At 29.8% G+C, this 27,856-nt stretch overlaps 7 protein-coding genes and 2 long non-coding RNA genes across 16 annotated transcripts; 6 read left to right on the forward strand and 3 right to left on the reverse strand.

The window, feature by feature from the left end:
- The first annotated feature begins 20 nt into the window (after positions 1 to 20).
- On the forward strand, positions 21 to 5,573 carry LOC126924313 (uncharacterized). Of its 3 annotated transcripts, none has more exons than XM_050738651.1 (15): positions 21 to 294; positions 507 to 570; positions 761 to 1,038; positions 1,120 to 1,305; positions 1,383 to 1,515; positions 1,595 to 1,761; positions 1,868 to 2,962; positions 3,040 to 3,253; positions 3,329 to 3,502; positions 3,619 to 3,733; positions 3,828 to 4,015; positions 4,102 to 4,336; positions 4,412 to 4,578; positions 4,650 to 4,890; positions 4,993 to 5,573. In XM_050738651.1, exons 1-15 carry the CDS (start codon positions 245 to 247, stop codon positions 5,178 to 5,180), a joined length of 3,495 nt encoding a protein of 1,164 aa, XP_050594608.1. In that variant the 5' UTR covers positions 21 to 244; the 3' UTR covers positions 5,181 to 5,573. The 3 variants fall into 3 exon arrangements, with proteins under 3 accessions (XP_050594608.1, XP_050594610.1, XP_050594611.1); XM_050738653.1 differs by having other exon boundaries at positions 22 to 294; positions 522 to 570; XM_050738654.1 differs by lacking the exon at positions 507 to 570 and having other exon boundaries at positions 25 to 294.
- On the reverse strand, positions 1,198 to 6,018 carry LOC126924330 (uncharacterized). The gene is made up of 2 exons (XR_007713486.1): positions 5,760 to 6,018; positions 1,198 to 1,468 (listed from the first exon to the last, which is right to left on the reverse strand). It is a non-coding gene; the product is annotated as an uncharacterized LOC126924330 (long non-coding RNA).
- Positions 6,019 to 6,812: 794 nt separating this feature from the next.
- On the forward strand, positions 6,813 to 14,835 carry LOC126924319 (uncharacterized). Of its 2 annotated transcripts, none has more exons than XM_050738664.1 (7): positions 6,813 to 6,994; positions 12,413 to 12,831; positions 12,928 to 13,141; positions 13,217 to 13,390; positions 13,507 to 13,621; positions 13,717 to 13,901; positions 13,996 to 14,835. In XM_050738664.1, exons 2-7 carry the CDS (start codon positions 12,506 to 12,508, stop codon positions 14,290 to 14,292), a joined length of 1,311 nt encoding a protein of 436 aa, XP_050594621.1. In that variant the 5' UTR covers positions 6,813 to 6,994; positions 12,413 to 12,505; the 3' UTR covers positions 14,293 to 14,835. The 2 variants fall into 2 exon arrangements, with proteins under 2 accessions (XP_050594621.1, XP_050594622.1); XM_050738665.1 differs by lacking the exon at positions 6,813 to 6,994 and adding an exon at positions 12,268 to 12,412 and having other exon boundaries at positions 12,484 to 12,831.
- On the forward strand, positions 6,994 to 9,533 carry LOC126924318 (uncharacterized). 2 transcript variants are annotated; one of them, XM_050738662.1, is made up of 6 exons: positions 6,994 to 7,459; positions 7,531 to 7,750; positions 7,826 to 8,002; positions 8,119 to 8,233; positions 8,328 to 8,515; positions 8,602 to 9,533. In XM_050738662.1, the coding sequence occupies exons 1-6, from the start codon at positions 7,077 to 7,079 to the stop codon at positions 8,833 to 8,835; spliced, it is 1,317 nt and encodes a 438-aa protein (XP_050594619.1). In that variant the 5' UTR covers positions 6,994 to 7,076; the 3' UTR covers positions 8,836 to 9,533. The 2 variants fall into 2 exon arrangements, with proteins under 2 accessions (XP_050594619.1, XP_050594620.1); XM_050738663.1 differs by having other exon boundaries at positions 7,537 to 7,750.
- Positions 13,256 to 22,231, reverse strand: LOC126924329 (uncharacterized). Its single transcript, XR_007713485.1, has 2 exons — positions 22,050 to 22,231; positions 13,256 to 13,328 (listed from the first exon to the last, which is right to left on the reverse strand). It is a non-coding gene; the product is annotated as an uncharacterized LOC126924329 (long non-coding RNA).
- On the forward strand, positions 14,986 to 19,183 carry LOC126924320 (uncharacterized). 2 transcript variants are annotated; one of them, XM_050738666.1, is made up of 8 exons: positions 14,986 to 15,418; positions 15,517 to 15,739; positions 16,696 to 17,204; positions 17,296 to 17,509; positions 17,585 to 17,758; positions 17,874 to 17,988; positions 18,084 to 18,268; positions 18,372 to 19,183. In XM_050738666.1, exons 3-8 carry the CDS (start codon positions 16,831 to 16,833, stop codon positions 18,615 to 18,617), a joined length of 1,308 nt encoding a protein of 435 aa, XP_050594623.1. In that variant the 5' UTR covers positions 14,986 to 15,418; positions 15,517 to 15,739; positions 16,696 to 16,830; the 3' UTR covers positions 18,618 to 19,183. The 2 variants fall into 2 exon arrangements, with proteins under 2 accessions (XP_050594623.1, XP_050594624.1); XM_050738667.1 differs by lacking the exons at positions 14,986 to 15,418; positions 15,517 to 15,739 and adding an exon at positions 16,583 to 16,646 and having other exon boundaries at positions 16,982 to 17,204.
- On the forward strand, positions 18,713 to 26,360 carry LOC126924317 (uncharacterized). 2 transcript variants are annotated; one of them, XM_050738660.1, is made up of 5 exons: positions 18,713 to 18,851; positions 23,725 to 24,603; positions 24,660 to 24,870; positions 24,982 to 25,821; positions 25,893 to 26,360. In XM_050738660.1, exons 2-5 carry the CDS (start codon positions 24,359 to 24,361, stop codon positions 26,130 to 26,132), a joined length of 1,536 nt encoding a protein of 511 aa, XP_050594617.1. In that variant the 5' UTR covers positions 18,713 to 18,851; positions 23,725 to 24,358; the 3' UTR covers positions 26,133 to 26,360. The 2 variants fall into 2 exon arrangements, with proteins under 2 accessions (XP_050594617.1, XP_050594618.1); XM_050738661.1 differs by lacking the exon at positions 18,713 to 18,851 and having other exon boundaries at positions 24,453 to 24,603; positions 24,704 to 24,870.
- LOC126924321 (uncharacterized) lies at positions 19,524 to 23,528 on the forward strand. The gene is made up of 8 exons (XM_050738668.1): positions 19,524 to 19,771; positions 19,870 to 20,092; positions 21,049 to 21,557; positions 21,649 to 21,862; positions 21,938 to 22,111; positions 22,227 to 22,341; positions 22,438 to 22,622; positions 22,726 to 23,528. The coding sequence occupies exons 3-8, from the start codon at positions 21,184 to 21,186 to the stop codon at positions 22,957 to 22,959; spliced, it is 1,296 nt and encodes a 431-aa protein (XP_050594625.1). The 5' UTR covers positions 19,524 to 19,771; positions 19,870 to 20,092; positions 21,049 to 21,183; the 3' UTR covers positions 22,960 to 23,528.
- LOC126924324 (cellular tumor antigen p53) lies at positions 25,890 to 27,750 on the reverse strand. Of its 2 annotated transcripts, none has more exons than XM_050738675.1 (3): positions 27,559 to 27,750; positions 27,226 to 27,454; positions 25,890 to 27,144 (listed from the first exon to the last, which is right to left on the reverse strand). In XM_050738675.1, exons 1-3 carry the CDS (start codon positions 27,639 to 27,641, stop codon positions 26,419 to 26,421), a joined length of 1,038 nt encoding a protein of 345 aa, XP_050594632.1. In that variant the 5' UTR covers positions 27,642 to 27,750; the 3' UTR covers positions 25,890 to 26,418. The 2 variants fall into 2 exon arrangements, with proteins under 2 accessions (XP_050594632.1, XP_050594633.1); XM_050738676.1 differs by having other exon boundaries at positions 27,544 to 27,683.
- Between the last annotated feature and the right edge of the window lie 106 nt (positions 27,751 to 27,856).

Raw genomic sequence — 27,856 nt, forward strand, 5'->3', positions numbered from 1 at the left:
GTGTTCATTGTATTTGTTTGGTGTAAATTATTCATTGCACTTTAATATATGTACAAGTAATACTAGATATCGTATAACGTCGTAGCATAGACTGTTCGAAATTCTCTTTGTTTACCTACATTTCTAGATTTTTGTAATTGAATATTTTTCATCTAATTTATAAATCACGTTTATAAAATCTAATACGCTTATACATTTTTATAAATGTACCTATAATTGATTAAGCAATATTAGTAATAAAACGATGGCATTTCACGAAGTTGATAAATTGACAGAAAACAAATCGTCTAATGAGTAAGATTAAAATATTTTTAACAATTAACTTCGAAATCAATTATTTAAAATTTATTTAAGCGTTCTCTTATATTTTGTTTTTTATTATATTATTATATTACTTATTTTTATATGATTATTATATGTCACGTGTATACATTTTTAAACAATAATCAAATAATTTTTATTGATTTTGTAAATTCCTATATCTTTCTTTCATATATAAATTGCAGCAATTTTGTTTTTAGCGAGGAATTTACGTTATACGTAAGTGATTTACCTGGAGAACTAAATAAAGTACGTAAAATTATTAATAACTTTTTTATTATTACTAATATGTACAATTATTGATTTCTTACTGATTTAAATACTTTTAAGACTTTTGTCACATTTGTAAAAATTTTATTTAAAAATAATAATAAAATATATGTAATTTGTGTAAATATCTGGATATAAGATATCTTATAAATGGATTATAATATTTTAGCAAGGCTTATTAGAAATTTTCAACCATTATGGAGAAGTTAAAGGATATTTTTACCGCCCAAATGCTAATTGGGCTTATATTACTTATGGTGCATATCATAATGCTGAAAGTGCTATAAAAGATTTACATAATGTACCACCACTACGTCTGAAGATATCATTTGCTAAAGAAAGAGCTAGGAATGATGTAGCAAATACAAAAATATTTTCTACTAAAGATGTTACAGAAGAATACGAAAATCATAATATAATGAATGTTACAGTAACAGATAAGCAATTGTAAGTATATATTTATAATCATCGTTTTTGTCATAATTATGTAATATAAGTTATGTAATATTAATTTATAAATATGTGCAGAATACAAACAAGAGGACGAAGCAGGCCCTTAGATGTATTCAAAAATGTGGAACCGAATCCAGGATTACCAAAATATGCTTATACGGCAGATAATGATTTATTGTATCCATATCCTTCTGACCCATATACATATAATCCATATGAAAATGCAGAGCCTTATGCAAGTACAAACACATTGTGGACAAGGTATTGTTCAATGTTAAGTAAAATGTACATACATCATATATTGTTATATGGATTAATATTTATTGAAAATATTTTAGAGGACAGTTAGATATTACCCCAGATGGTAAGAGACGTGTTGCACTTGGTCGGGGTTATACAATGTATGAAATCCCAGATCCTGATCCTGAAATACACAATCACATTAATAAAGTATATGAGAAACGTATTTCTGTAAGTAGAGTAATATAAAAGATTAAGAAAAAATATTCTTTACAATAATAATTTAATAATGTACAATTTGATGTAATAGAGCCTATATGAATATGGCAAAGACATGTTCCAAGATGCAATTGGAACATGCAAGGTATGTTCGAAGAAGACAAAGTATACATGTGAAAGATGCAATATTTTTTATTGCAGTAGAACTTGCCAAGTGACTAATTGGTCAAAACATAAGCTTGAATGTGAAGCTATCCCGTATGTACTCTCTCATAGTATTACATGTTGATAGTTAAGAAATATATGATACAATTAGAAGGCAGAAATACTTTTGGACTTTTAAATTTTGATATCTTATTTTTAGAGCTTTAGTAACGACTATCTGTTCTATGCCTGTACTACAATCAAATGATGAACAGCAATATTCTCCCAGAAATGTTTCTAATATTCAATTACCTCTTCGGCGGCCAAAAACGAATGCAGTAACAAAATCAAATGAAATAGAAGAAACAAGAAACTCTACAGGAAATAAGTCCTCTTTACACAAACAACCAATTCGAGAAGAATTTTTCAACAATAAGGCTAAAAGTCCACAAAAAGTAAATGATCAGGAAAACGATAAAAAATGGCAAAATTTTAGTGCCAATGATATTCAAGTGATGGAGAATGATATATCATTCTCTAAAAATACATTTTTATCAAAAACTGAATTTCAAGATGTAACAATAATTATAAAACAAAATCGTGAATGTTTTGTTCAAAAAGTAGAAGATCAGGATGCTATTTCAAAGTTAATGACTGAGTTACAACATGAAGCACAAAAAGCACAAAAGGTGGGACCAATAGTTGGAAATATTTATGCTGTAGAATATGAAAATGTATGGCATAGAGGTATGGTTACATGTTTAAATCCAGTAAAAGTACACTATATAGATTATGGTAATGAAGAAATTGTTCAAACAAATGATTTTCGTAAAATTGATAAATATGAGAATATTCCAAGATTTTGTGCTAAAATTCGATTATCTCAAAGAGCTTATGAGAAATATAAAAATTTCGAATATGAGGATATAATAAGTGTAAAAATGATATCAGTTGATTCCAACAAAATAATTAATGTTGAAGTTCAAAATGAGAATGATATATCAACATCGGAAGTAATTCAGACAAATAATGATCAAAATCTAAATACCTCAACTATTGCAAAAATTGATGATGAAACTATGGTTTCTTCAGAAATATCCACTAGCAGTAAAGAATTATATTCTTTATTCAAAGAAAAAAGTGTAGTGAATGCTCTAACTGTTGGAGAAATTGGTATTCTAGAAATTCATGCAGAAATAAAGAATAATGCTTATGGTATTACATTATTACCTAATAATGCAATACCTCATTATGAAAAATTAGTAACCGAATTACCAACAATATGCACGCAAGCGGCAGAATGTTCAAATCATAGGTAAACAATAGCAATATACTATACATTATTTCAACAAATTAAACGTTGATATAGTTTGTAAAATTATTAATTTTTAGACCAAATGTAGGAGATTTAATATGTGGTCAAACAGCTGATGGAGATTGGCTTAGGGGATATATTTTATCTCTGCAACCACCTTTAAAAATGGCTATAATAGATGAAGCTAGAATAATGCCAATTAATAGGACTGTTACATGCGATAAAGTCTTTTCAGATATTTATGCATTTGGTGTAATATGTGAAGTAACTGATGCTAAACATAAATTTAATGTAAGATTTATAATATCTAATATGCTATTAGATATAATATATGTTACTTCTTAATTTCCCGATTATAACTTCTAGGAAAGTGATATGTGTGAATTTAAAGTAACAGGACAAACAGTTAATAACGAGCAAGGCAGAATTGAAATAGAAATTTTTAAAGAAGAGGTTAAGATAAAAGCTACTGTAAAGCCTTGGATACCAATGCCTGAACAAAAAGGATTACAGTATGCTGAATTGAAAAATGAATCTGAGGTATGATCCTTGACTTTAATTTAGATTAAAATATTTATTATTTTACTATTATTTTATTTATTTCAATATTGCTTTTGGAAAAAGTACCATTTCTTTTATGAAAACCATTTTTTCAGGTATGCCTTACTTCTTATCGAAGTCATATACTTCTATTTGTTCGTTCCTTAGATACTGCAGGTTTGGAACACTATAACCATGTTATGCAAAATGTTGCAAAATGCGCTCAAACATGTACGTAAAATAGTTGATAAGATTTAGAAAGAATTAAACTGGCTTTGTATAAACTTGTATAAAATAAAAATACCTTTTTTTTTCTTTCCTATAGCTCCATTTTTAAAAGAACTGCCAGTTGTGGGGCAAATGGTAATAGCTCAGTTTGCTGACGAAAATTATTATCGTGCAATTGTTACTAAGATACAAGATGATAAAATTACAGTTTCATATGTTGATTTTGGTAATACAGAAGTTACAGATATAAAGAAACTTAAAATTTTATCTGATAATTTGAAGGAGGTGGGTTATAATTTAATATATGTATGATAATATAGTTTAAAAGTATTTGTATCTATTTAATCAGTTAATCTAATTTTTAAAAAAAGCTCCGATCTTGTGCAACAAAAGTCGTACTAAAAGATGTTCCTAAAGATGTTCCTATGACGAAAGAAGTGAATGATTATCTAGCTCACATAGTAGGAACCGAAGTTCCTCTGTTATGTACATTTGATGGTATACCTTCCAAAGACGGTGTATATCTGAAATTTCATGGTGGAGAAGACATTAATAAAGTGATAAGTAAATTACTCGAGCCGATATCTAAGGAAGTTGCTGAAGCAGGTAATTATTAAGAAATGGATAACAAATATTTTTAATAAATAATATTATTTAAATTAATATTAATTCCCCTTGCAGATAAAACTTGTTATATGGCGGAGAATATAAATACTGTTGATTTGGGAAATGTTGGTGATATCATTGAAGCACTTGTACTGCATCCTATTGAAAATGGTTACAGATATGCAATATGTCTCTTAGATTATGATTTAATGACTCATGTTTTTGACATAATGCCAAAGAAGGTAATTTTCGATTTCATAAACTTATATTCTGGCTTAATATAAATATATATATATGTATAATGTTTTTAAAGATGGCTGCATATTGCGAAACAACTGATTACTATATTCCTCGCGATAATGAGTTATGTCTCGCACTTTATGATGATGGGTGGTATCGTGCTATATGTATAAATCGTAATTACACACATACAACATGTGCCGTGTTTTTTGTCGATTTTGGAAATACGGAGTTCGTCAATCATAAAGATTTACGGCTTATGCCTAAAGATTTTACAACTCCAGATACGCTTGCAAACATTTGTAACATTATTAGTACGTATATTATTGACTATAGTGTATATTTCAATCATTATTATTTTACTGTTTAATTATTATACAGTTACAGTTTTTTTTTTTTTTAACATGATTTCACAGATATCGCACCTACTGATAGCAATGGACGATATTCTTCCCAAATCGAAAAACGAATCTCAGAATTAGTTGTTCCTGATAGCTGTATTAAAATAAAAATTATTGAGCACGATCTGGAGTGTGGAATGTACAATGTGGAATTACCATTAGTAAAAGCCAAATTAATTGAAGAAGGTTTAATATCACCTTGAAAAAAAAAACATGCATCTCATTATGCAAAAAGGAGAACATATTAGTTATAATGTTTGAAGCTAAAATTGAGATATTTTTAGTTAAAATAGTTAAAACATGATTTGTTTCTTGAAAGTATTTTAATATTTTTAGAAGACATTGCACACTTTGATATTATTGTATCTTCTGTTATTTAACAGTTCAAAAATTTGATATCTTAAATTAGAAACTGCAATGTATCACTCAATTACTATGTAAGATCGGTACTATTTGAACATTTTTTTTATATTTACTTTTGTCAGTATTATGTTTCATTTCGATGAATCTCTATATTCAACATATTTTTTGCGAGACTTGTATTTTTTGTACAATTTATAATAAATATGAAGTGAAAATAAAGAGTTTGCTCAGTGCAGTTATTTCTATACTGAGAGATAAATTTGTCGACTGTGGTAATCTTTTCACTAATAAAAATTATAAACTTTTTATAATTTTATAATAGGCATTCTTTGTGTGTTCAGTACCTAATTTAATTGAAGTTATATCTGATTTGTTGATTTATCATCCTAACCTATCTTACAATCAGTTTACAAATCTACTTCATGTGTTTGTTCAAATGACAGATCGCTGTAAGTAACTGTCCGATTTAAATGATACGAGGCATTCAAGCAATAGAAATAATAAATGATGTATGTTCAAATAAGATACCCTTACGGGGATCTCCTACGTAGATATACTAATGCCATGAAAGGATGGCAATACTTGCTTGTTTATACTTGTACCAGAGACTGGAGAGTGTCATGTAATATAACACCTCACTGTTTACAAGCTCGTGCAATATAGTAACCAAAGTATAATGCTTACGACAGCGTTTAAGCATCAATACAGGTGATATATATAATAATTAATTATTATTAATAAGGCGTTCATTATTAAAACGTAAATATTTCAGTATAATTAATACATTTATTCTATTCTGTAAAAAAACATTTTTTTCGAATTTATATTTATATCAATGTTGAAGTAAAAGGAAAAGCTGTGAAAGAAGCACTGCCAGAAGTGGCTTGCAAACTTGCAAATGCAGTAATTGGAGTAGTGTGTATACTCCGATGATAAACAGTTCCTTTATCATTAAAGAATTGTTCTTTAAATGTTTCTAGATATACGTTACGATATTTTAGGAAAATAACTACTACTACATTAAAATCCGAGTTCTAGAATGGCCAGTTTGTCTGGAAAGCTCACTGTCACTAATTCCTCGGTGTGTTTATGGTCATATCGTTTGTGTTGAATGTAAATCGAAAACACGTCAAATCGGACGTCAAATCGTCAAACACAAGAAAACATCTGCTAGGATTTTACATGATTGTTTATGATTTATTCATTATCCAATAACACAAATAGTTATTAACTAATGCCAGTAAACGTTAATTTAACTGAAGTTTATAGCATTAAAAAACGTGCAATTTATATCTTCGAAATGTATGTCTTATGTAACGAAATCGAATACAAAATTTGAGAGTGATCACAGTTATTATTGACTAATAATTCCTATGTTTAATCAATAAACTTGTTAAATAAACTTTGTTCATTACCTCGGCCAGGCTGCTATATAGTTAAATTAGCCGCGGTATCTTTTACTTTACTGTAATACAAGGTATTTACGCTAGAGTGGGCCACAAACCTACGCTAAGTCACAATTTTCATATACTGATCGTGTTCTCACCTTCTTCGGATTCGTAAGTAGTTGAAAATTTTTTATGTTCTTTTTGGATCCTTTGGTAAATTTTCAGAATTGGTTTGGAATAATTTAACCCAAAATTGAGTAATACAGGTATATTGCAAGATTTTGTGCTAAAATTCGATTATTTCAAAAAGCTTGTGAGAAATATAAAAATTTCAAATACGAAGATATAATGAGTGTTAAAGAGATATCGGTTGATTCCAACAAAGTAACTAATGTTGAAGTTGAAAATGAGTATGATATATCAACATGGGAAGTAATTCAGACAAATAATGATCAAGATCTAAATACCTCAACTATTGCAAAAATTGATGATGAAATTATGGTTTCTTCAGAAATATTCACTAGCAGTAGATTTTACTCTTTCTGCAAAGAAAAAAGTATAGTGAATGCTCTAACTGTTGGAGAAGAGGGTACTCTCGAAATTCAGACAAAAATAAAGAATAATACATATGGTATTACATTATTGCCTAATAGTGCAGAACTTGATTATGAAAAATTAGTAGTCAGTTTGCCTAGGATGTGCTCGCAAATAGCAAAATATTCAACTCATAGGTAAATAATAGCAATATGCTATACATTATTTCAACAAATTAAACGTTAATATAGTTTGTAAAATTATTAAGGTTTAGACCAAATGTAGGAGATTTAATATGTGGTCGAAGAGCTGACGGAGATTGGCTTAGGGGATTTGTTGTATCTAACCAATTACCCATAAGATTGGCTATGGTAGAGGAAGCAAAAATAATGCCAATTAATAAGACTACTACATGCGATAACCTCTTTTCAGATATTTATGCATTTGGTGTAATTTGTGAAGTGACTGATGATAAATATAAATTTGAAGTAAGATTTATAATAACTAATATGCTGTTAAATATAATGTATGTTACTTCTTAATTTCTCAATTGTAACTTCTAGGAAGGTGATATGTGTGAATTTGAAGTAATAGATAATAAGGAACAAGGCGGATTTGAAATATTAATTCTTAAAAAAGAGACGGATTGCTATGCGGAGGTAGAAGCTACTGTAAAGCCTTGGATACCAATGCCTGATCAAATAGGAATGCAGGATGCTGAATTGAAAAATGAATCTGAGGTATGATCCTTGACTTTAATTTAGATTAAAATATTTATTATTTTACTATTATTTTATTTACTTTATTATTGCTTTTGGACAAAGTATCATTTTTTCATGAAAAACATTTTTTTCAGGTATGCCTTATTTCTTATCGAAGTCATATACATCTATGTGTTCGTCCCTTAGATTCTGCAGGTTTGGAACACTATAACCATGTTATGCAAAATGTTGCAAAATGCGCTCAAACATGTACGTAAAATAGTTGATAAGATTTAGAAAGAATTAAACTGACTTTGTATAAACTTGTATAAAATAAAAATACCTTTTTTTTTCTTTCCTATAGCTCCATTTTTAAAAGAACTGCCAGTTGTGGGGCAAATGGTAATAGCTCAGTTTGCTGACGAAAATTATTATCGTGCAATTGTTACTAAGATACAAGATGATAAAATTACAGTTTCATGTGGTGATCTTGGTATTAAAAAAGTTACAGATATAAAGAAACTTAAATATTTATCTGATAATTTGAAGGAGGTGGGTTATAATTTAATATATGTATGATAATATAGTTTAAAAGTATTTGTATCTATTTAATCTGTTAATCTAATTTTTAAAAAAAGCTCCGATCTTGTACAACAAATGTCGTACTAAGAGATGTTCCTAAAAATGTCCCTCTGACGAAAGAAGTGAATGAATATCTAACACACATAATAAGAATTAAAGATCCTCTGTTATGTACATTTGATGGTATGCCTTCCAAAGATGGAGTATATCTGAAATTTCGCGATGGAGAAAGCATTAATAAAATGATAAGAAAATTACTCCTGCCGATATGTAAGAAAGCTGCTGAATGAATAGAAAAATGAATCTCAGAATTAGTTGTTCCTGTTAGTTGTATTAAAATAAGAATTATTAAACATGTGCTTGAAATTGTATAATGTGGAATTACCATTGGTTAAAGCCAAATTAATTGAAGATGGTTTAATATCAGCTTGAAAAGAAAATATGCATTATAAAAGAGAAGAACCTCTTAGTTATAATATTTGAAGCTAGAGTTAAAATATTTTGAGTTAAAATAGTTCAAACATGATTTTTTTCTTGAAAGTATTTTAATATTTTTTAGAAGATATTCCACACTTTGATATTATTGTATCTTCTGTTATTTAACAGTTCAAAAATTTGATATCTTAAATTATAAATTGCAATGTGTCATGAGTTAAAATAGTTCAAACATGATTTTTTTCTTGAAAGTATTTTAATATTTTTTAGAAGATATTCCACACTTTGATATTGTATCTTCTGTTATTTAACAGTTCATAAATTTGATATCTTAAATTATAAATTGCAATGTGTCACTCAATGACTATGTAAGATTAGGACTTTTTGAACACTCTTTTTATATTTACTTTTGTCAATATTATGTTTTATTTCTGTGAATCTCTATATTCAACATACTTTTTGCGAGACTTGTATTTTTTGTACAATTTATAATAAATATGAAGTGAAAATAAAGAGTTTGCTCAGTGTAGTTAATTCTATATTGAAAGATAAATTTGTCAACTGTGGTAATCGTTTCACTAATAAAAATTATAAACTTTTTATAATTTTATAATAGGCATTTTTTGTGTGTCCAGTATCTAATTTAATTGAAATTATAGCTGATTTGACGATTTATCACCCTAACCTATCTTACAATCAGCTGATTAACCTCCTTGATGTGTCTGTTCAGATGACAGATCGTTGTAAGCGACTGTTCGATTTAAATAATACAAGGCTTCCAAACAATAGGAATAATAAATGATGAATGTTCAAATAAGACACCCTTACGAGGGTCTATTACATAAGTATACTAATGCTATGAAAGGTTGGCAATATCGTTGGTTTATACTTAGACCAGAGACTGGAGAATTGCACTATTTCCTAAGCGAATCTGAACGAAATCAACGGCCTCGATGCTCGATATATTTAGCTGGTGCAGTGATTGCGCCGAGTGATGAAGATTCTAATACCTTCACCGTTAATTCTGCTACAGGTATTTAGAGCTTATCATGTAATATAACACCTCACCCTTTACAAGTTCGTGTAATGTAGTAACCAAGGTATAATACTTATGATACTTATGATATTATGCATCAATATAGGTGATATGATAAAATTAAGAGCCACAGACGCTCGAGCTCGTCAAGAATGGGTTGACAAACTGCGTGCTGTTACAGAAATGTATACTAGAGCAATAGCTAGTAGTCATCCTCCTTTACCTCCAAGAGAACATTCTGCCAATTCCAACAGAAATCCAGTTGCCAAACTGGAAGTTTTAGACGCATTTGCCAATTGTCAGGAGCAATTAAGAAAGGTAGAAAAGCATAATCTTGCATTAGCCCAAACCATTGAGAACTCAAGTTTAAATTTAGATCCTGATTTGTTAGTACTTAAAGCGACTGCACATACTACTTTATATATATTAAATCAATGCCTTAATATATTATATCAGTAACTTATTAGAAATTTTGTTATCATTCATCAAAAATATGAAAGAATTATTTTATCAATTATTATCAAAATGTATCAAATGCATTCCATTTAATTTGTATAGGATATATTTTTAATTTGTTACTGACGATCCAGATGTACGATCTTCCAAGTCAGCGACATGTGAAAAATTGCTTTCTTATTAATTGCTAGATAGAAACGAATAATTACCACATTTGTAATATTTTCAATATAAGGTCTTGCTATGATATAGAGTTGTTTCAAACCTTTAAATCTATATATATAGATACTAATCGGATTAATATAGAATTAAACAAGTGTTTGTGACTATTGTATGTAGACATATGAATAAAAAAAATATACTCATATATATAATAATTAATTATTATTAATAAGGCATTCATTATTAAAACATACATGTTTCAATACAAGCAATACATTTATAACATTCTGTAAAGGTATTTCCTTTGGATTTATATTTATATCAATGTTGAAGTAAAATGAAAAGGTCAAAACTGCAATTACCTCGGAAAATAAATGTCAAGGACACGAAATTAGGTGAAGGTGCACAAGCAAGTGTTTTAACATGTTCAGAGAACAGATTCGATCAGTTTCATTATTGTATGGTTCTGGTAAAGATCATAACATTTACATGTTCATAACATAAAAATGTAAGTAAATATAATTAATGAAAAGTCTCGAGTAAACTGTGTTTGCTGCATCTCCACTTCAGAACTTTTAAATGAAACTGCAGGTGATGAGATTTATACGACGGGAAACAGTGCGTCAATTGATACAGCCTTTACGGGGGCAATTTGTACAATATTGGAAAATATATAAAAGACAAAAGCACTTACTAAATCTTGCAGGTTTCATTTAACAGAATCAAAGTGGGATCCTTATCCATGGATAAGCCATATAGAAACCGCCAGACTTGTTGATAATGTTGGACTTGGGTAAGAATAAGAGAAACAAAGAAATAATCTGTTTTATTTTGTCTGTTAAATTTTAGAGCTGGTGATTATTTAATTAGTATTGGTGGAAAGGATTTAATAGGATTAACAATAAAACAAATAGCAGCTTTAATCCATCATTATGAAGGATATGATTTAAAATTATTTATTTGGAGATACATTAATGAAGGAGAAAAAAAATAAGTCATAGTTGTGAAAGGAGCACTGTCAGAAGTAGGCTTAAAACTTTTAAATGCAGTAATTGGAGTGGAATGTATACTCCGATAATAGACAATTCCTTTATTATTTAAGAATTATTCTTTAAATGTTTTTAGATACACGTTACGATATTTAAAAAAAATTAAGTACTACATCCATTTAAACCAAGGTCTTAGAATGTCCACTTTGTCTTGAAAGCTCAATGCCACCAATTCCTAAGTGTGTTCATCATATCATTTGTGTTGGATGTAGATCGAAAACACGTCAAATCGCGCGTCAAATCGTCAAACACAAGAAAAAGTCTGCTAGGATTTTACATGATTGTTTATGATTTATTCATTATCCAATAACACAAATAGTTATTAACTAATGCCAGTAAACGTTAATTTAATTGAAGTTTATAGCATTAAAAAACGTGTGATTTATATCTTTCAAATGTATGTCTTATGTAACGAAATCGAATACGAAATTTTAAAGTGATCACAGTTATTATTGACTAATAATAAACTTCGTTCATCGCCTCGGCTAGGCTGCTGTATAGCTAGATTCGCTACCGTAGCTTTTACCTTACTGTAGTATAAAGTATTTACGCTAGAGTGGGCCACAGACCTACGCTAGGTCATAATTTTCATATACTGATCGTGTTCTCACCTATGTTTTCCTTTTTCGGATTCGTAAGTAGTTCAAAATTTTTTATGTTCTTTTTGGATCTTTTGGTAAATTTTCAGAATTGGTTTGGAATAATTTAACCCAAAATTGAGCAATACAGGTATATTGCAAGAATTTGTGCTAAAATTCGATTACCTTAAAAAGCTTGTGAGAAATATACAAATTTCACAGACGCGGATATAATAAAATAATAATGGCATCAATTGATTTCAACGGTGTACCTAATGTTGAAGTTCAAAACGAAATGAATATGTCAACTATTGCAAAAGTTAATGAGGAAGCTGTGGTTTCTAAAAATGTATTCCGTCACGATTCAACAAAATTTTCTTATTGCAAAGAAAAGAGTATAGTTAATTTTCTAAAAGTTGGAGAATCCGGTGAGCTCCGATTTATGGAAGAAATAAAGAAGGGTGTATTTGGTATTTCAATATGGCCTCAGAATACAGAGCTTGACTATGAACAATTAGTGGTGGAACTAGAGTCGTCGCTCCCGGAATGTACTCAATGGAAAAATCGTAGGTAAATAAAATCGTAGCAATATCCTATACATTATTTAAACAAATTAATTAAAAAAATTTAACGTTAATATACTTTGCAAAAATTATTAATTTTTAGACCAAATATAGGAGATTATGTATTTGGTCAGAAGGAGGACGAAACTTGGGTTAGGGGATACGTTTTATGTGTGATACCACAAGTACAGCTGGCTTCGATCGACGACGCTAAATTAGAAACAGTTGATAACATTGCTACAATTGAAGATCCCCTTACAGATATGAATGCATTTACTGGTATATGTGAATTAACTGATGTTACAGAAAGATTTCTAGTAAGATCAATAGTATCTAATATGCTGCTAAATATAATGTATGTTACTTCTTAATTTCTCAACTATAACTTGTAGGAAGATGTAGATTATAAATATAAAGTAACAGGCCAAACAAATAAGGAGAAACCAGACGAATTTGAAATATTAATTCTTAAAGGAGATAATGAGATAGAAGCTACTGTAAAACCTTGGATTCCAATACCTGAACAATTGGATCCATTTTTTAGTCAAGTGCATAATGATACTCCAGTATGATTTTTGCTTTTAATTTAAATAAAAATAGTTATTATTTTACTATTATTTTATTTACTTTATTATTGCTTTTGGTCAAAGTATCATTTCTTTATGAAAATCATTTTTTCCAGGTATGCATTACTGGTTATCGAAATCATATATCTTTGTATATTCGTCCCTTAGATACTCTAGGTTTGGCACACTATAACTTTATTATGGAAAGTGTTGCAAAATGCGCTGAAACATGTATGTAATATGATTGATAACATTTGATAAGAATTAAACTAACTTTGTATAAACTCGTATAAAATAAAAATACCATTTTTCTTTCTTTTCTAAAGCTCCATTTTTGAAAGAGCCATCTAATGGGGAGAGGACATTAGCACCGCTTCCTAATGGCAAATATTATCGTGGATCTGTTTTTCGTATACAAGATGATAAAGTGCAAGTTGGGTTCGAAGATCTTGGTCGCAAAGAATATGTAGATGCCAAGACACTTAAGGTTTATCCTGATTATTTGACCAAAGTGGGTTATAATTTAATATATGATTGATAATATACTTTAAAAGTATTTGTATCTATTTAATCTATTTAATCTGTTAATTTAATTTTTAAAATAGCTTGGATATTGTTTAACACAAGTCTATCTAAGAGATGTTCCTAAAAATATCCCTCCTCTAAAGCCAATAGTTGATTATCTGGACAGCCTAGTGGAAAATGAAGTTCCTCTGTTATTAACATTTAATGGTCTACCTTACACAGATGGTGTAACTCTGAAACAGGCTGACGGAGAAACCGTTAGTGGTATGATACATAAATGTCTCGAGCCGTTTCGTGTGAAACCTAAAGAAATCAAAAGTGAATCTGAGGAAATGAAAAATGAATCAGAGCAAATAAAAAATGAATCTCAGAACTAGTTACTCGCAGTAGCTGTATTAAAACAAAAATTATTCAGCGTGATCTTGTATCTGTGTGTCGTATATAATGTGTAATTACCATTGGTTAAAACCAAATTAATTGGTGAATGTTTAATACCAGATGTGGGGTAAAAAATAAACAAAAAAAGAAGCATGCATCCCATTATGCAAAAAGGAGAGCATATTAGTTCTAATGTTTGAAGCTATAGTTGAGATATTTTTAGTTAAAATAGTTGAAGCATGATTTGTTTCTTGAAAGTATTTTAATATTTTTAGAAGACATTCCACATTTTGATATTATTGTATCTTCTGTTATTTAACAGTTCAAAAATTTGATATCATAAATTAGAAATTGCAATGTGTCACTCAACTACTATGTAAGATCAGTACTTTTTGAACACTTTTTTTATATTTACTTTTGTCAATATTATGTTTTATTTCGGTGAACCTCTATATTCAACATACTTTTTTCGCGACTTGTATTTTTTGTACAATTTATAATAAATATGAAGTGAAAATAAAGAGTTTGCACAGTGTAGTTAATTCTGTATCGAAAGATAAATTTGTCGACTGTGGTAATCTTTTCACTAATAAAAATTATAAACTTTTTATAATTTTATAATAGGCATTCTTTGTGTGTTCAGTATGTAATTTAGTTGAAGTTATAACTGATTTGATGATTTATCATACTAACCTATCTTACAATCAGTTTACAAACCTACTTCATGTATCTGTTGAGATGACAGATCGCTGTAAGCAACTGTAACACCTCACCATTTACAAGCTCATGCCATATAGTAACCAAAGTATAATGTTCACGACAGCGTTTATGGATTAATACAGGTAATATATATAATAATTAACTATTATTAATAAAGCGTTCATTATTAAAACGTAAATGTTTCAGTATAATTAATACATTTATTCTATTCTGTAAAAAAAAATTTTTTTTTTCAAATTTATATTTATATATTTATATCAATGTTGAAATAAAAGGAAAAGGTCAACACTGGAATTTCCTCGGAGAATAAATGTCAAGCACACGAAATTAGGTGAAGGTGCACAAGCAAGTGTTTCAAGGCGTTTAGAGAACAGATTCGTTCAGTTTCATTATTGCATTGGCCTGGTAAAGATCGTACATTTACATGTTCACAGCTTAAAACTTTGAATGAATGTAACTAACGGAAAGTCTCGGGAAAACTATATCTGTTGCATCAATTTCAGAACGTTTAACTGAAGCTGCAGGTGATAAGATTTATATGGCGGAAAACAGTACGTCAATCGATACAGCCTTTACGGGGGAAATATGTATAATATTGGAAAACATAAAAAAAGCAAAAGCAATTGGTAAATCTTGCGGGTTTCATTTAACAGAATCGAAGTGGGACCCTTATCCATGAATAAGCCATATCGAAGCCGGCAGTATTGCTGATAATGCTGAACTTAGGTGAGAATAAGAGAAACAACGAAATAATCTGTTTTATTTTATCTGTTAAAATTTAGAGCTGATGATTGTTTAATTATTATCGACGGAAAGGATTTAATAGGACTAAAAATAATACAAATAGCGTCTTTAATCCATCATTATGAAAGATGTGATTTAAAATTATTTATTTGGGGATAAATTAACGAAGGAGAAAAAGAATAAGTCATAGTTGTGAAAGTAGCGCTGTCCGAAGTGGCTTGCAAACTTGCAAATGCAGTAATTGGAGTAGTGTGTATACTCCGATGATAAACAGTTCCTTTATCATTAAAGAATTGTTCTTTAAATGTTTCTAGATATACGTTACGATATTTTAGGAAAATAACTACTACTACATTAAAATCCGAGTTCTAGAATGGCCAGTTTGTCTGGAAAGCTCACTGTCACTAATTCCTCGGTGTGTTTATGGTCATATCGTTTGTGTTGAATGTAAATCGAAAACACGTCAAATCGGACGTCAAATCGTCAAACACAAGAAAACATCTGCTAGGATTTTACATGATTGTTTATGATTTATTCATTATCCAATAACACAAATAGTTATTAACTAATGCCAGTAAACGTTAATTTAACTGAAGTTTATAGCATTAAAAAACGTGCAATTTATATCTTCGAAATGTATGTCTTATGTAACGAAATCGAATACGAAATTTGAGAGTGATCACAGTTATTATTGACTAATAATTACTACGTTTAATTAATAAACTTGTTAAATAAACTTTGTTCATTATCTCGGCCAGGCTGCTATATAGTTAAATTAGCCGCGGTATCTTTTACCTTATTGTAATACAAGGTATTTACGCTAGAGTGGGCCACAGACCTATGCTGGTCCACAATTTTCATATACTGGTCACGCATGTTTTTCAGATTCGTAAGTAGGTCATAATTTTTGATATTTTTTTTCCTTCGCAAATTTTCAGAATTGGTTTCGAATAATGTAATCTAAAATTGAGTAATATAAGTACATTCCAAGATTTTGTGCTAAAATCCAATTATCTCAAAAAGTTTGTGAGAAATATACAAATTTCAATTACGTGAATATAATATGTGTAAAAATGGCATCGATTGATTCCAACAAAGTAACTAATGTTGAAGTTCAAGACAAAACGAATACGTCAACATCCGAAGTAACTCCGACAAATAATGATCAAAATCCAAATACGTCAACTATTGCAAAAGTTGATGAGGTAACTGTGGTTTCTTCAGATTTATTCTCTTACGATCCAGCAAAATATTCTTTCTGTAAAGAAAAGAGTATAGTTAATATTCTAAAAGTTGGAGAATCCGGTGAGCTCCGATTTCTGACAGAAATAAAGACAGGTGTATATGGTATTGCAATATGGCCTGAGAGTGCAGACCCTGATTATGAGAAATTATTGAATCAATTAGATATAGTGATCCCGGAAGCTACTCAATGGAAGAATCGTAGGTAAATAATAACAATATTCTATTCATTATTAAAACAAATTAATTAAACAAATTAAACGTTAATATACTTTGCAAAAATTATTAATTTTTAGACCAAATATAGGAGATTTTGTATTTGGTCAAAGGGTGGATGGAACTTGGGTTAGGGGATATATTATATGTGTGCTACCATGCTTAATTCTGGCTATGGTCGACGACGCTAAATTAGTGATAGTTAGTAACCTTGCTACATGTGAAGAACCCCTTTCAGATATGTATGCATTTAGTGGAATATGTGAATTAACTGTTGCTACACATAGATTTATGGTAAGATCTATAGTATCTAATATGCTGTTAAATGTAATCTATGTTACTTCTTAATTTCTCAACTGTAACTTGTAGGCAGATATAGATTATAAATATAAAGTAACAGGTCAAACAGATAATGAGAAACCAGACGAATTTGAAATATTAATTCTTGGAGGATATGATGAAGTAAAAGCTACTGTAAGACCTTGGACTCCAATGCCGGAACAATTGGGTGTACCGTGTGGTGATGTGAATTATGGAACTACAGTATGATTTTTGGTTTTAATTTAAATAAAAATAGTTATTATTTTATTATTATTTCATTTACTTTACTATTGCTTTTGGTCAAAATATCATTTCTTTATTAAAACCATTTTTTCAGGTATGCATTACTGGTTATCAAAATCATATAGTTATGTACGTTCGTCCCTTAGATACGCTAGGTTTGGCACGCTATAACTTTATTATGGAAACTGTTGCAAAATGCGCTGAAACATGTACGTAATATGGTTGATAACATTTGATAAGAATTAAACTAACTTTGTATAAACTTGTATAAAATAAAAATACCGTTTTTCTTTATTTTCTAAAGCTCCATTTCTGAATGATCCATGTATTGGGGAATCGGTATTAGCACTATCTGCTGATGGCAATTATTATCGTGGAACTGTTTTTAGTGTACGAGATGATAAAGTGCATGTTAGGTTCGAAGATCTTGGTCGCAGAGAATTTGTAGATGGCAAGAAACTTAAGGTTTATCCTGATTGTTTGAACAATGTGGGTTATAATTTAATATATGATTGATAATGTATTTTAAAAGTATATATATCTATTTAATATATTTAATCTATTTAATCTGTTAATCTAATTTTTGAAATAGCTTGGATATTGTATATCAAAAATCCGTCTACAAGGTATTCCAAAAGATATCCCTCCGTTAATACCAATAATTAAAATTCTGGACAACCTAGTGGAAAATAAAGTTCCTCTGATATTAACATATGATGGTGCACCTAACACAGAAGGTGTATATCTGAAACATCCTGAAGGAGAAAGCGTTAATAATATGATATGTAAATGTCTCGAGTTGTATCATGTGAAACCTTCCAAGGAAATCAAAAATTAATCTGAGGAAATAAAAAATGAATCTCAGAATTAGTTGCTCCTGGTAGCTGTATTAAAACAAAAATTACTGAGCGTGATCCGGAACCTGGAATGTATAATGTGTAATTACTATTGGTTAAACCCAAATTAATTGGTGAATGTTTAATATCAGATCGAGGGGAAAAAGATAAACAAAAAAAAGAAACATGCATCTCATTATGCAAAAAGGAGAGCATATTAGTTATAATGTTTGAAGGTAATGTTGAGATATTTTTAGTTAAAATAGTTGAAGCATGATTTGTTTCTTGAAAGTATTTTAATATTTTTAGAAGACATTCCACACTTTGATATTGTATCTTCTGTTATTTAACAGTTCATAAATTTGATATCTTAAATTATAAATTGCAATGTGTCACTCAATGACTATGTAAGATTAGGACTTTTTGAACACTCTTTTTATATTTACTTTTGTCAATATTATGTTTTATTTCTGTGAATCTCTATATTCAACATACTTTTTGCGAGACTTGTATTTTTTGTACAATTTATAATAAATATGAAGTGAAAATAAAGAGTTTGCTCAGTGTAGTTAATTCTATATTGAAAGATAAATTTGTCGACTGTGGTAATCGTTTCACTAATAAAAATTATAAACTTTTTATAATTTTATAATAGGCATTCTTTGTGTGTTCAGTATGTAATTTAGTTGAAGTTATAACTGATTTGATGATTTATCATACTAACCTATCTTACAATCAGTTTACAAACCTACTTCATGTATCTGTTGAGATGACAGATCCCTGTAAGCAACTGTAACACCTCACCATTTACAAGCTCATGCCATATAGTAACCAAAGTATAATGTTCACGACAGCGTTTATGGATTAATACAGGTAATATATATAATAATTAACTATTATTAATAAAGTGTTCATTATTAAAACGTAAATGTTTCAGTATAATTAATACATTTATTCTATTCTGTAAAAAAAAATTTTTTTTTTCAAATTTATATTTATATATTTATATCAATGTTGAAATAAAAGGAAAAGGTCAACACTGGAATTTCCTCGGAGAATAAATGTCAAGCACACGAAATTAGGTGAAGGTGCACAAGCAAGTGTTTCAAGGCGTTTAGAGAACAGATTCGTTCAGTTTCATTATTGCATTGGCCTGGTAAAGATCGTACATTTACATGTTCACAGCTTAAAACTTTGAATGAATGTAACTAACGGAAAGTCTCGGGAAAACTATATCTGTTGCATCAATTTCAGAACGTTTAACTGAAGCTGCAGGTGATAAGATTTATATGGCGGAAAACAGTACGTCAATCGATACAGCCTTTACGGGGGAAATATGTATAATATTGGAAAACATAAAAAAAGCAAAAGCAATTGGTAAATCTTGCGGGTTTCATTTAACAGAATCGAAGTGGGACCCTTATCCATGAATAAGCCATATCGAAGCCGGCAGTATTGCTGATAATGCTGAACTTAGGTGAGAATAAGAGAAACAACGAAATAATCTGTTTTATTTTATCTGTTAAAATTTAGAGCTGATGATTGTTTAATTATTATCGACGGAAAGGATTTAATAGGACTAAAAATAATACAAATAGCGTCTTTAATCCATCATTATGAAAGATGTGATTTAAAATTATTTATTTGGGGATAAATTAACGAAGGAGAAAAAGAATAAGTCATAGTTGTGAAAGTAGCGCTGTCCGAAGTGGCTTGCAAACTTGCAAATGCAGTAATTGGAGTAGTGTGTATACTCCGATGATAAACAGTTCCTTTATCATTAAAGAATTGTTCTTTAAATGTTTCTAGATATACGTTACGATATTTTAGGAAAATAACTACTACTACATTAAAATCCGAGTTCTAGAATGGCCAGTTTGTCTGGAAAGCTCACTGTCACTAATTCCTCGGTGTGTTTATGGTCATATCGTTTGTGTTGAATGTAAATCGAAAACACGTCAAATCGGACGTCAAATCGTCAAACACAAGAAAACAACTGCTAGGATTTTACATGATTGTTTATGATTTATTCATTATCCAATAACACAAATAGTTATTAACTAATGCCAGTAAACGTTAATTTAACTGAAGTTTATAGCATTAAAAAACGTGCAATTTATATCTTCGAAATGTATGTCTTATGTAACGAAATCGAATACGAAATTTGAGAGTGATCACAGTTATTATTGACTAATAATTACTACGTTTAATTAATAAACTTGTTAAATAAACTTTGTTCATTATCTCGGCCAGGCTGCTATATAGTTAAATTAGCCGCGGTATCTTTTACCTTATTGTAATACAAGGTATTTACGCTAGAGTGGGCCACAGACCTATGCTGGTCCACAATTTTCATATACTGGTCACGCATGTTTTTCAGATTCGTAAGTAGGTCATAATTTTTGATATTTTTTTTCCTTCGCAAATTTTCAGAATTGGTTTCGAATAATGTAATCTAAAATTGAGTAATATAAGTACATTCCAAGATTTTGTGCTAAAATCCAATTATCTCAAAAAGTTTGTGAGAAATATACAAATTTCAATTACGTGAATATAATATGTGTAAAAATGGCATCGATTGATTCCAACAAAGTAACTAATGTTGAAGTTCAAGACAAAACGAATACGTCAACACCCGAAGTAATTCCGACAAATAATGATCAAAATCCAAATACGTCAACTATTGTAAAAGTTGATGAGGTAACTGTGGTTTCTTCAGATTTATTCTCTTACGATCCAGCAAAATATTCTTTCTGTAAAGAAAAGAGTATAGTTAATATTCTAAAAGTTGGAGAATCCGGTGAGCTCCAATTTCTGGCAGAAATAAGGAGGGGTGTATATCGTATTGCAATGTGGCCTGCGAGTGCAGACTCTGAGTATGAGAAATTATTGAATCAATTAGATATAGTGATCCCGGAAGCTACTCAATGGAAGAATCGTAGGTAAATAATAACAATATCCTATTCATTATTAAAACAAATTAATTAAACAAATTAAACGTTAATATACTTTGCAAAAATTATTAATTTTTAGACCCTATATAGGAGATTTTGTATTTGGTCAAAGGTTGGACGGAGATTGGGTTAGGGGATATATTATATGTGTGCTACCATGCTTAATTCTGGCTATGGTCGACGACGCTAAATTAGTGATAGTTAGTAACCTTGCTACATGTGAAGAACCCCTTTCAGATATGTATGCATTTAGTGGAATATGTGAATTAACTGTTGCTACACATAGATTTATGGTAAGATCTATAGTATCTAATATGCTGTTAAATGTAATCTATGTTACTTCTTAATTTCTCAACTGTAACTTGTAGGCAGATATAGATTATAAATATAAAGTAACAGGTCAAACAGATAATGAGAAACCAGACGAATTTGAAATATTAATTCTTGGAGGAGATGATGAAGTAAAAGCTACTGTAAGACCTTGGACTCCAATGCCGGAACAATTAGGTGTACCGTGTGGTGATGTGAATTATGGAACTATGGTGTGACTTTTGGTTTTAATTGAAATAAAAATAGTTATTATTTTACTATTATTTTATTTACATTACTATTGATTTTGGTCAATGTATCATTTCTTTATGAAAACCATTTTTCCAGGTATGCATTACTGGTTATCGAAATCATATACATATGTACGTTCGTCCCTTAGATACTCTAGGTCTGGCACGTTATAACTTTATTATGGAAACTGTTGCAAAATGCGCTGAAACATGTACGTAATATGGTTGATAACATTTGATAAGAATTAAACTAACTTTGTATAAACTTATATAAAATAAAAATTCCAATTTTTCTTTCTTTTCTAAAGCTCCATTTTTGAAAGAACCATGTATTGGGGAATCGGTATTAGCACTGTCTGCTGACGGCAATTATTATCGTGCATATGTTACTAGGGTAGAAGAAGATAGAGCGCGTGTTATGAACCATGATCTTGGTCGTAGAGAATATGTAGATAGGAAGAGACTTAAGATTTTTCCTCATTATTTGAAGAAGGTGGGTTATAATTTAATATATGTTTAATAATATATTTTAAAAGTATTTATATCTATTTAATCTATTTAATCTATTTAATCTGTTAATCTAATTTTTAAAATAGCTTGGATATTGTATATCAAAAATCCGTCTACAAGGTATTCCTAAAGATATCCCTCCGTTAATACCAATAATTAAAATTCTGGACAACCTAGTGGAAAATAAAGTTCCTCTGATATTAACATATGATGGTCTACCTAACAAAGATGGTGTATATCTGAAATATCCTGACGGAGAAAGCGTTAATAATATGATATATAACTGTCTGGAACCATATCGTGTCGAACCTTCTCAGTAAATAGAAAAGTGAATCTCATAATTAGTTGCTCCTGGTAGCTGTATTAAAACAAAAATTATTGAACGTGATCTTGTATCTGTGTGTCGTATATAGTGTGTAATTACCATTAGTTAAAGCCAAATTAACTGAAGAGTGTTTAATACCAGTTTGGGGGGAAAAAATAAACAAAAAATAGAAACATGCATCTCATTATACAGAAAGGAGAGCATATTAGTTATAATGTTTGAAGGTAAAGTTGAGATATTTTTAGTTAAAGTAGTTTAAGCATGATTTGTTTGTTGAAAGTATTTTAATACTTTTAGCAGATATTCCACACTTTGATATTATTGTATCTTCTGTTATTTAACAGTTCAAAAATTTGATATCATAAATTAGAAATTGCAATGTGTCACTCAACTACTATGTAAGATCAGTACTTTTTGAACACTTTTTTTATATTTACTTTTGTCAATATTATGTTTTATTTCGGTGAACCTCTATATTCAACATACTTTTTTCGCGACTTGTATTTTTTGTACAATTTATAATAAATATGAAGTGAAAATAAAGAGTTTGCACAGTGTAGTTAATTCTATATTGAAAGATAAATTTGTCGACTGTGGTAATCTTTTCAATAATAAAAATTATAAGCTTTTTATAATTTTATAATAGGCATTTTCTGTGTGTCCAGTACCTAATTTAATTGAAGTTATAGCTGATTTGATGATTTATCATCCTAACCTATCTTACAATCAGTTTACAAACCTACTTCATGTGTCTGTTCAGATGACAGATCGCTGTAAACAAATGTCCGATTTAAATGATACGAGGCATTCAAGCAATAGAAATAATAAATGATTCATGTTCAAATAAGACAGACAGGAGGGGATCTCCTGCGTAAATATACTAATGCCATGAAAGGATGGCAATACTTGCTTGTTTATACTTATACCAAAGACTAGAGAATGTCATGTAATATAACACCTCACCAGTTAGAAGCTTGTGTGATATGATAACCAAAGTATTATGCTTTCGACAGCGTTTATGCATGAATTCAAGTGATATATATAACAATTAACTATTATTAATAAGGCGTTCGTTATTAAAACGTAAATGTTTCAGTATAAGAAACACATTTGTAATATTCTGTAAAAAAAATATTTTTTTTTCAAATTTATATTTATATATTTATATCAATGTTGATGCAAAAGGAAAAGATCAAAACTGCAATTCCCTCGGATAATAAATGTCAAGGACACGAAATTGGGTGAAGGTGCACAAGCGAGTGTTTTAACGTGTTTAGAGAACAGACTCGATCAGTTTCATTATTGCGTGGCCCTCGTGAAGATCATAACATTTACATGTTAAATAAGACTAAAAATTTAAATGAGTATAATTAATAGAAAATCTCGGGAAAACTATGTCTGTTGCATCTACTTCAGAACTTTTAACTGAAGCTGCAGGTGTTAAGATTTATATGACGGAAAACAGTACGTCAATCGATACAGCCTTCACGGGGGAAATTTGTGTAATATTAGAAAATATTAAAAAAACGAAAGCAATTGGTAAATCTTTCGGATTTCATTTAACAAAATCAAAGTGGGATCCTTATCCGTGGATAAGCCATATCGAAACTGGGAGTATTGCCGATCATGCTGGACTTAGGTAAGAATAAGAGAAACAACGAAATAATCTGTTTTATTTTGTCCGTTAAATTTTAGAGCTGGAGATTGTTTAATTAGTATTGATGGAAAGGATTTAATAGGATTAAAAGTAAAACAAATAGCGGCTTTAGTCCATCATTATGAAGGTTGTGATTTAAAATTATTTATTTGGAGACACATTAATGAAGGAGAAAAAGAAACAGGAATAGCTGTGAAAGGACCACTGCCAGAAGTGGCCTGTAAACTTGCAAATGCAGTAGCTGGAGTGGTCTGTATACTCTGATATTAGATAGTTCCTTTATTATTAAAGAAGTATTCTTTAAATTTGTCTAGATACACTTTACGATATTTTAGAAAAATAATTATTAAATTTATTTAGACACGAGCTCTAGAATGCCCAGTTTGTCTGGAAAGCTCACTGCCTCCAGTTTCTCAATGTGTTCATGGTCATATCATTTGTGTTGGATGTAGATCGAAAACACATCGTTGTCCGACTTGTAGAGTTAGACTGGGTCAAGGAAGGTGTTTGCTCGCGGATAAACTTCATAAGTTATTTCAGGACATTTTTGACATAAAAGACAATGTAAATAACAATGCAGAATGTTACACACGAAATCTTCAAGATCGGCTTTTTGGTAAAAACAAGAAGAAAGAATGGAAACAAACAGCAGAAAAACATGATTTTACAAATACGAAAACATGTCAATTATTATTAAGCAGATTATTTCGCGGTGGATTGGAGAAAGCTGCTTCGGCGGATAATTTAACAATAGTTTCCAGTGAAAAGTCAAATACAAATACTACACCTGTAGATTTAAACCGTGATGAACATGCAAGTTTGTATGATCGAACGAAATCTGCAAGTACTGGAGAATTGTCAAAAGAGGCTATGAAAGATGTTGACAATCATTTGCAAACTGATGCAACTGTTACCTTAATATCAAGTAGTAATAGTTTAATGTCCAATGTATCTCCCACACCAATTTGGGGAGGCTCTATAGATTCTATAACCTGTACCCAAATAATGTGTCCTCTTTCAAGACAAAGTGGATGTAAAGATATTATTACACCTGTTACAGTATTGGAACATTTGAGCGGAATTCATGAACTACCACAAGTTCATTTTTATTCTATTTGCGCTAAACTTCCAGTACCTCTTCCATTTGGTTCAAAAGCTGTTTACATACTACACTGTGGTGAAGATCTCTTTTTCTTTCAGGTATATTTTTTAAGCTCGATACAGTTATTTATTTCGTATACAAAATAATGTTATCAATCATAAATATACAGTGTGAAGATGAAATTGTTTGGATCAGTAGTACCAGAGGAGGAAAAATACCATGGGAATGGACTTTATATGGTAAAGGGCAGAATGGTACTGAGATAAAAATGCGTAGAAGTGTTGCAAGTCTTATAAATCCCATGATGTTAACATCCCAACACATTGCCCCCTTACCAAATGCTTTGTTATTGTACACATTGGACATTCAACTAATAGAATGTCATTCAAATGAACAGTTAGAGATATAGAATATACATAAAAGCTATTAAAAACTAAAAAGTATATTGTATACTAGTGTAAAAGATATGTAGTATCACAATATTAATATATATAAGTAGTATTACGATGCATTATAGAATCCACTATAAAAGAGGATAGTCATCTATTAAGATCAACATGCAGTAACAAATGGAATTATTAAAATATACATTATTAACTTTGTAAAATATATAAATAGATAGCACATTATAAAACCATGTTTCTTGTTTTTTTTAAACATATATGTGGAAGACATAAATTCATGCAAATATGCATTTAGGGAGTTTTACGCAATATATCATCCATGTACGGTTTAAAAAAATCAAGCTGACCAGTTTTTATTGCTTGACCCGCCATGATGTCATATGCATACTTTAATACAGCCAAGTAGTTTTCTTTTCCAACAATATTTAATTGAACATTGAAGACATGTGTATCACAGGAAGGCATCATTTTTTTCCCAACTGGTATACAAAGTTTTCTTTTTTTTATATCAGCTTGTGCATCTGTTACTTCAGCTTCTTCTTTCTTCTTGTCTCTTTTGGGACAACTACAAACTCTAACATGAAGTCTTTGTCGACCCAAAATTCTTCTATTACAATTTTCCAAAGTAAAAATTAGTTCTGTTGGTCTGCGATTCATTCCAGATGGACAACTGTTTTTACATAAAAATTTGAAGCACACTGGAACGTAATGAGAACCAGGTTGTGGTCTATTAAGGGGTACCACTATAGACAGATGTTCATTTCTTTCTTCATACATGGTAAGATGGTGTGTACAACGAACAACATGTTTGATCACTCTGGAGGCTACATCTCTATTACTTGGATTATTTGGTGCCATGTGATTATGACATCTTCTAACTGGATCACTAGCATACTGATCTAAACTAAAAACCATGGCAGTACGTAAAAGAAGACCATCTTCAGGTGGTTCCCATTTAAAACGTAATGGCAGTGTTTCTTCCATATTGATAAATACTTTTTTTAATACTTGTGAATACTATATAAAATGAATAAAATTAAGTTACATATTTAAAACATTATTGTATTGTAATTAATAAAGGTTTAATTATATACTTACTACCCAATTCTTACTGGAATCCAGATTACCCAGTGAAACTTGAAAATTATAACGACCAGGAAACTCTTCTTTTATTGGAATGGCAGGATCAAATTCTTGAAAGTACTCTTCATCTTGTTCTTCTTCTTCATCTTTCATTTGCTTTTTAGATTCCAAATATTGTTGTGGCAAATCGTACTTTTCCTCCATTTCTTCTGTTATACTTTGCATCCAAGATCCACTAAATCCACTAAATAAAGCAACATAACATGTAATATATTTAATATAAGCGAAAACTAAAATATCGATATGCATGAGAATGTAATATAATAATTATACATCAACACTTCTTACATATCCTTTACTAGTGCCTTATATTCTTCTTCACCTAATATATCAGACTCTTGTGAGTCTGAAAATCCATTTGCAGTAGTCATATTCCATCAAATATTTGCTAGATTTGTCACAACAAACCCACATATAAATATAAATCACGTTGCGGTGAAAGAGACGCCATTTGTATCCGCGGGAAACTCATTCGTTGAAATAATGGTCGATTCTCAATTATTTTAAAAATCGCACTATTTGTTGGAGCCTAAGTAATAATGTATTTTGGAAGGACTTCCGGGGCAAAGAAATAAACTCATTAACT

The sequence above is a fragment of the Bombus affinis genome, chromosome 14 (genome assembly GCF_024516045.1).
Source record: "Bombus affinis isolate iyBomAffi1 chromosome 14, iyBomAffi1.2, whole genome shotgun sequence".
In the NCBI taxonomy this organism is placed as follows: Eukaryota; Metazoa; Arthropoda; class Insecta; order Hymenoptera; family Apidae; genus Bombus; species Bombus affinis.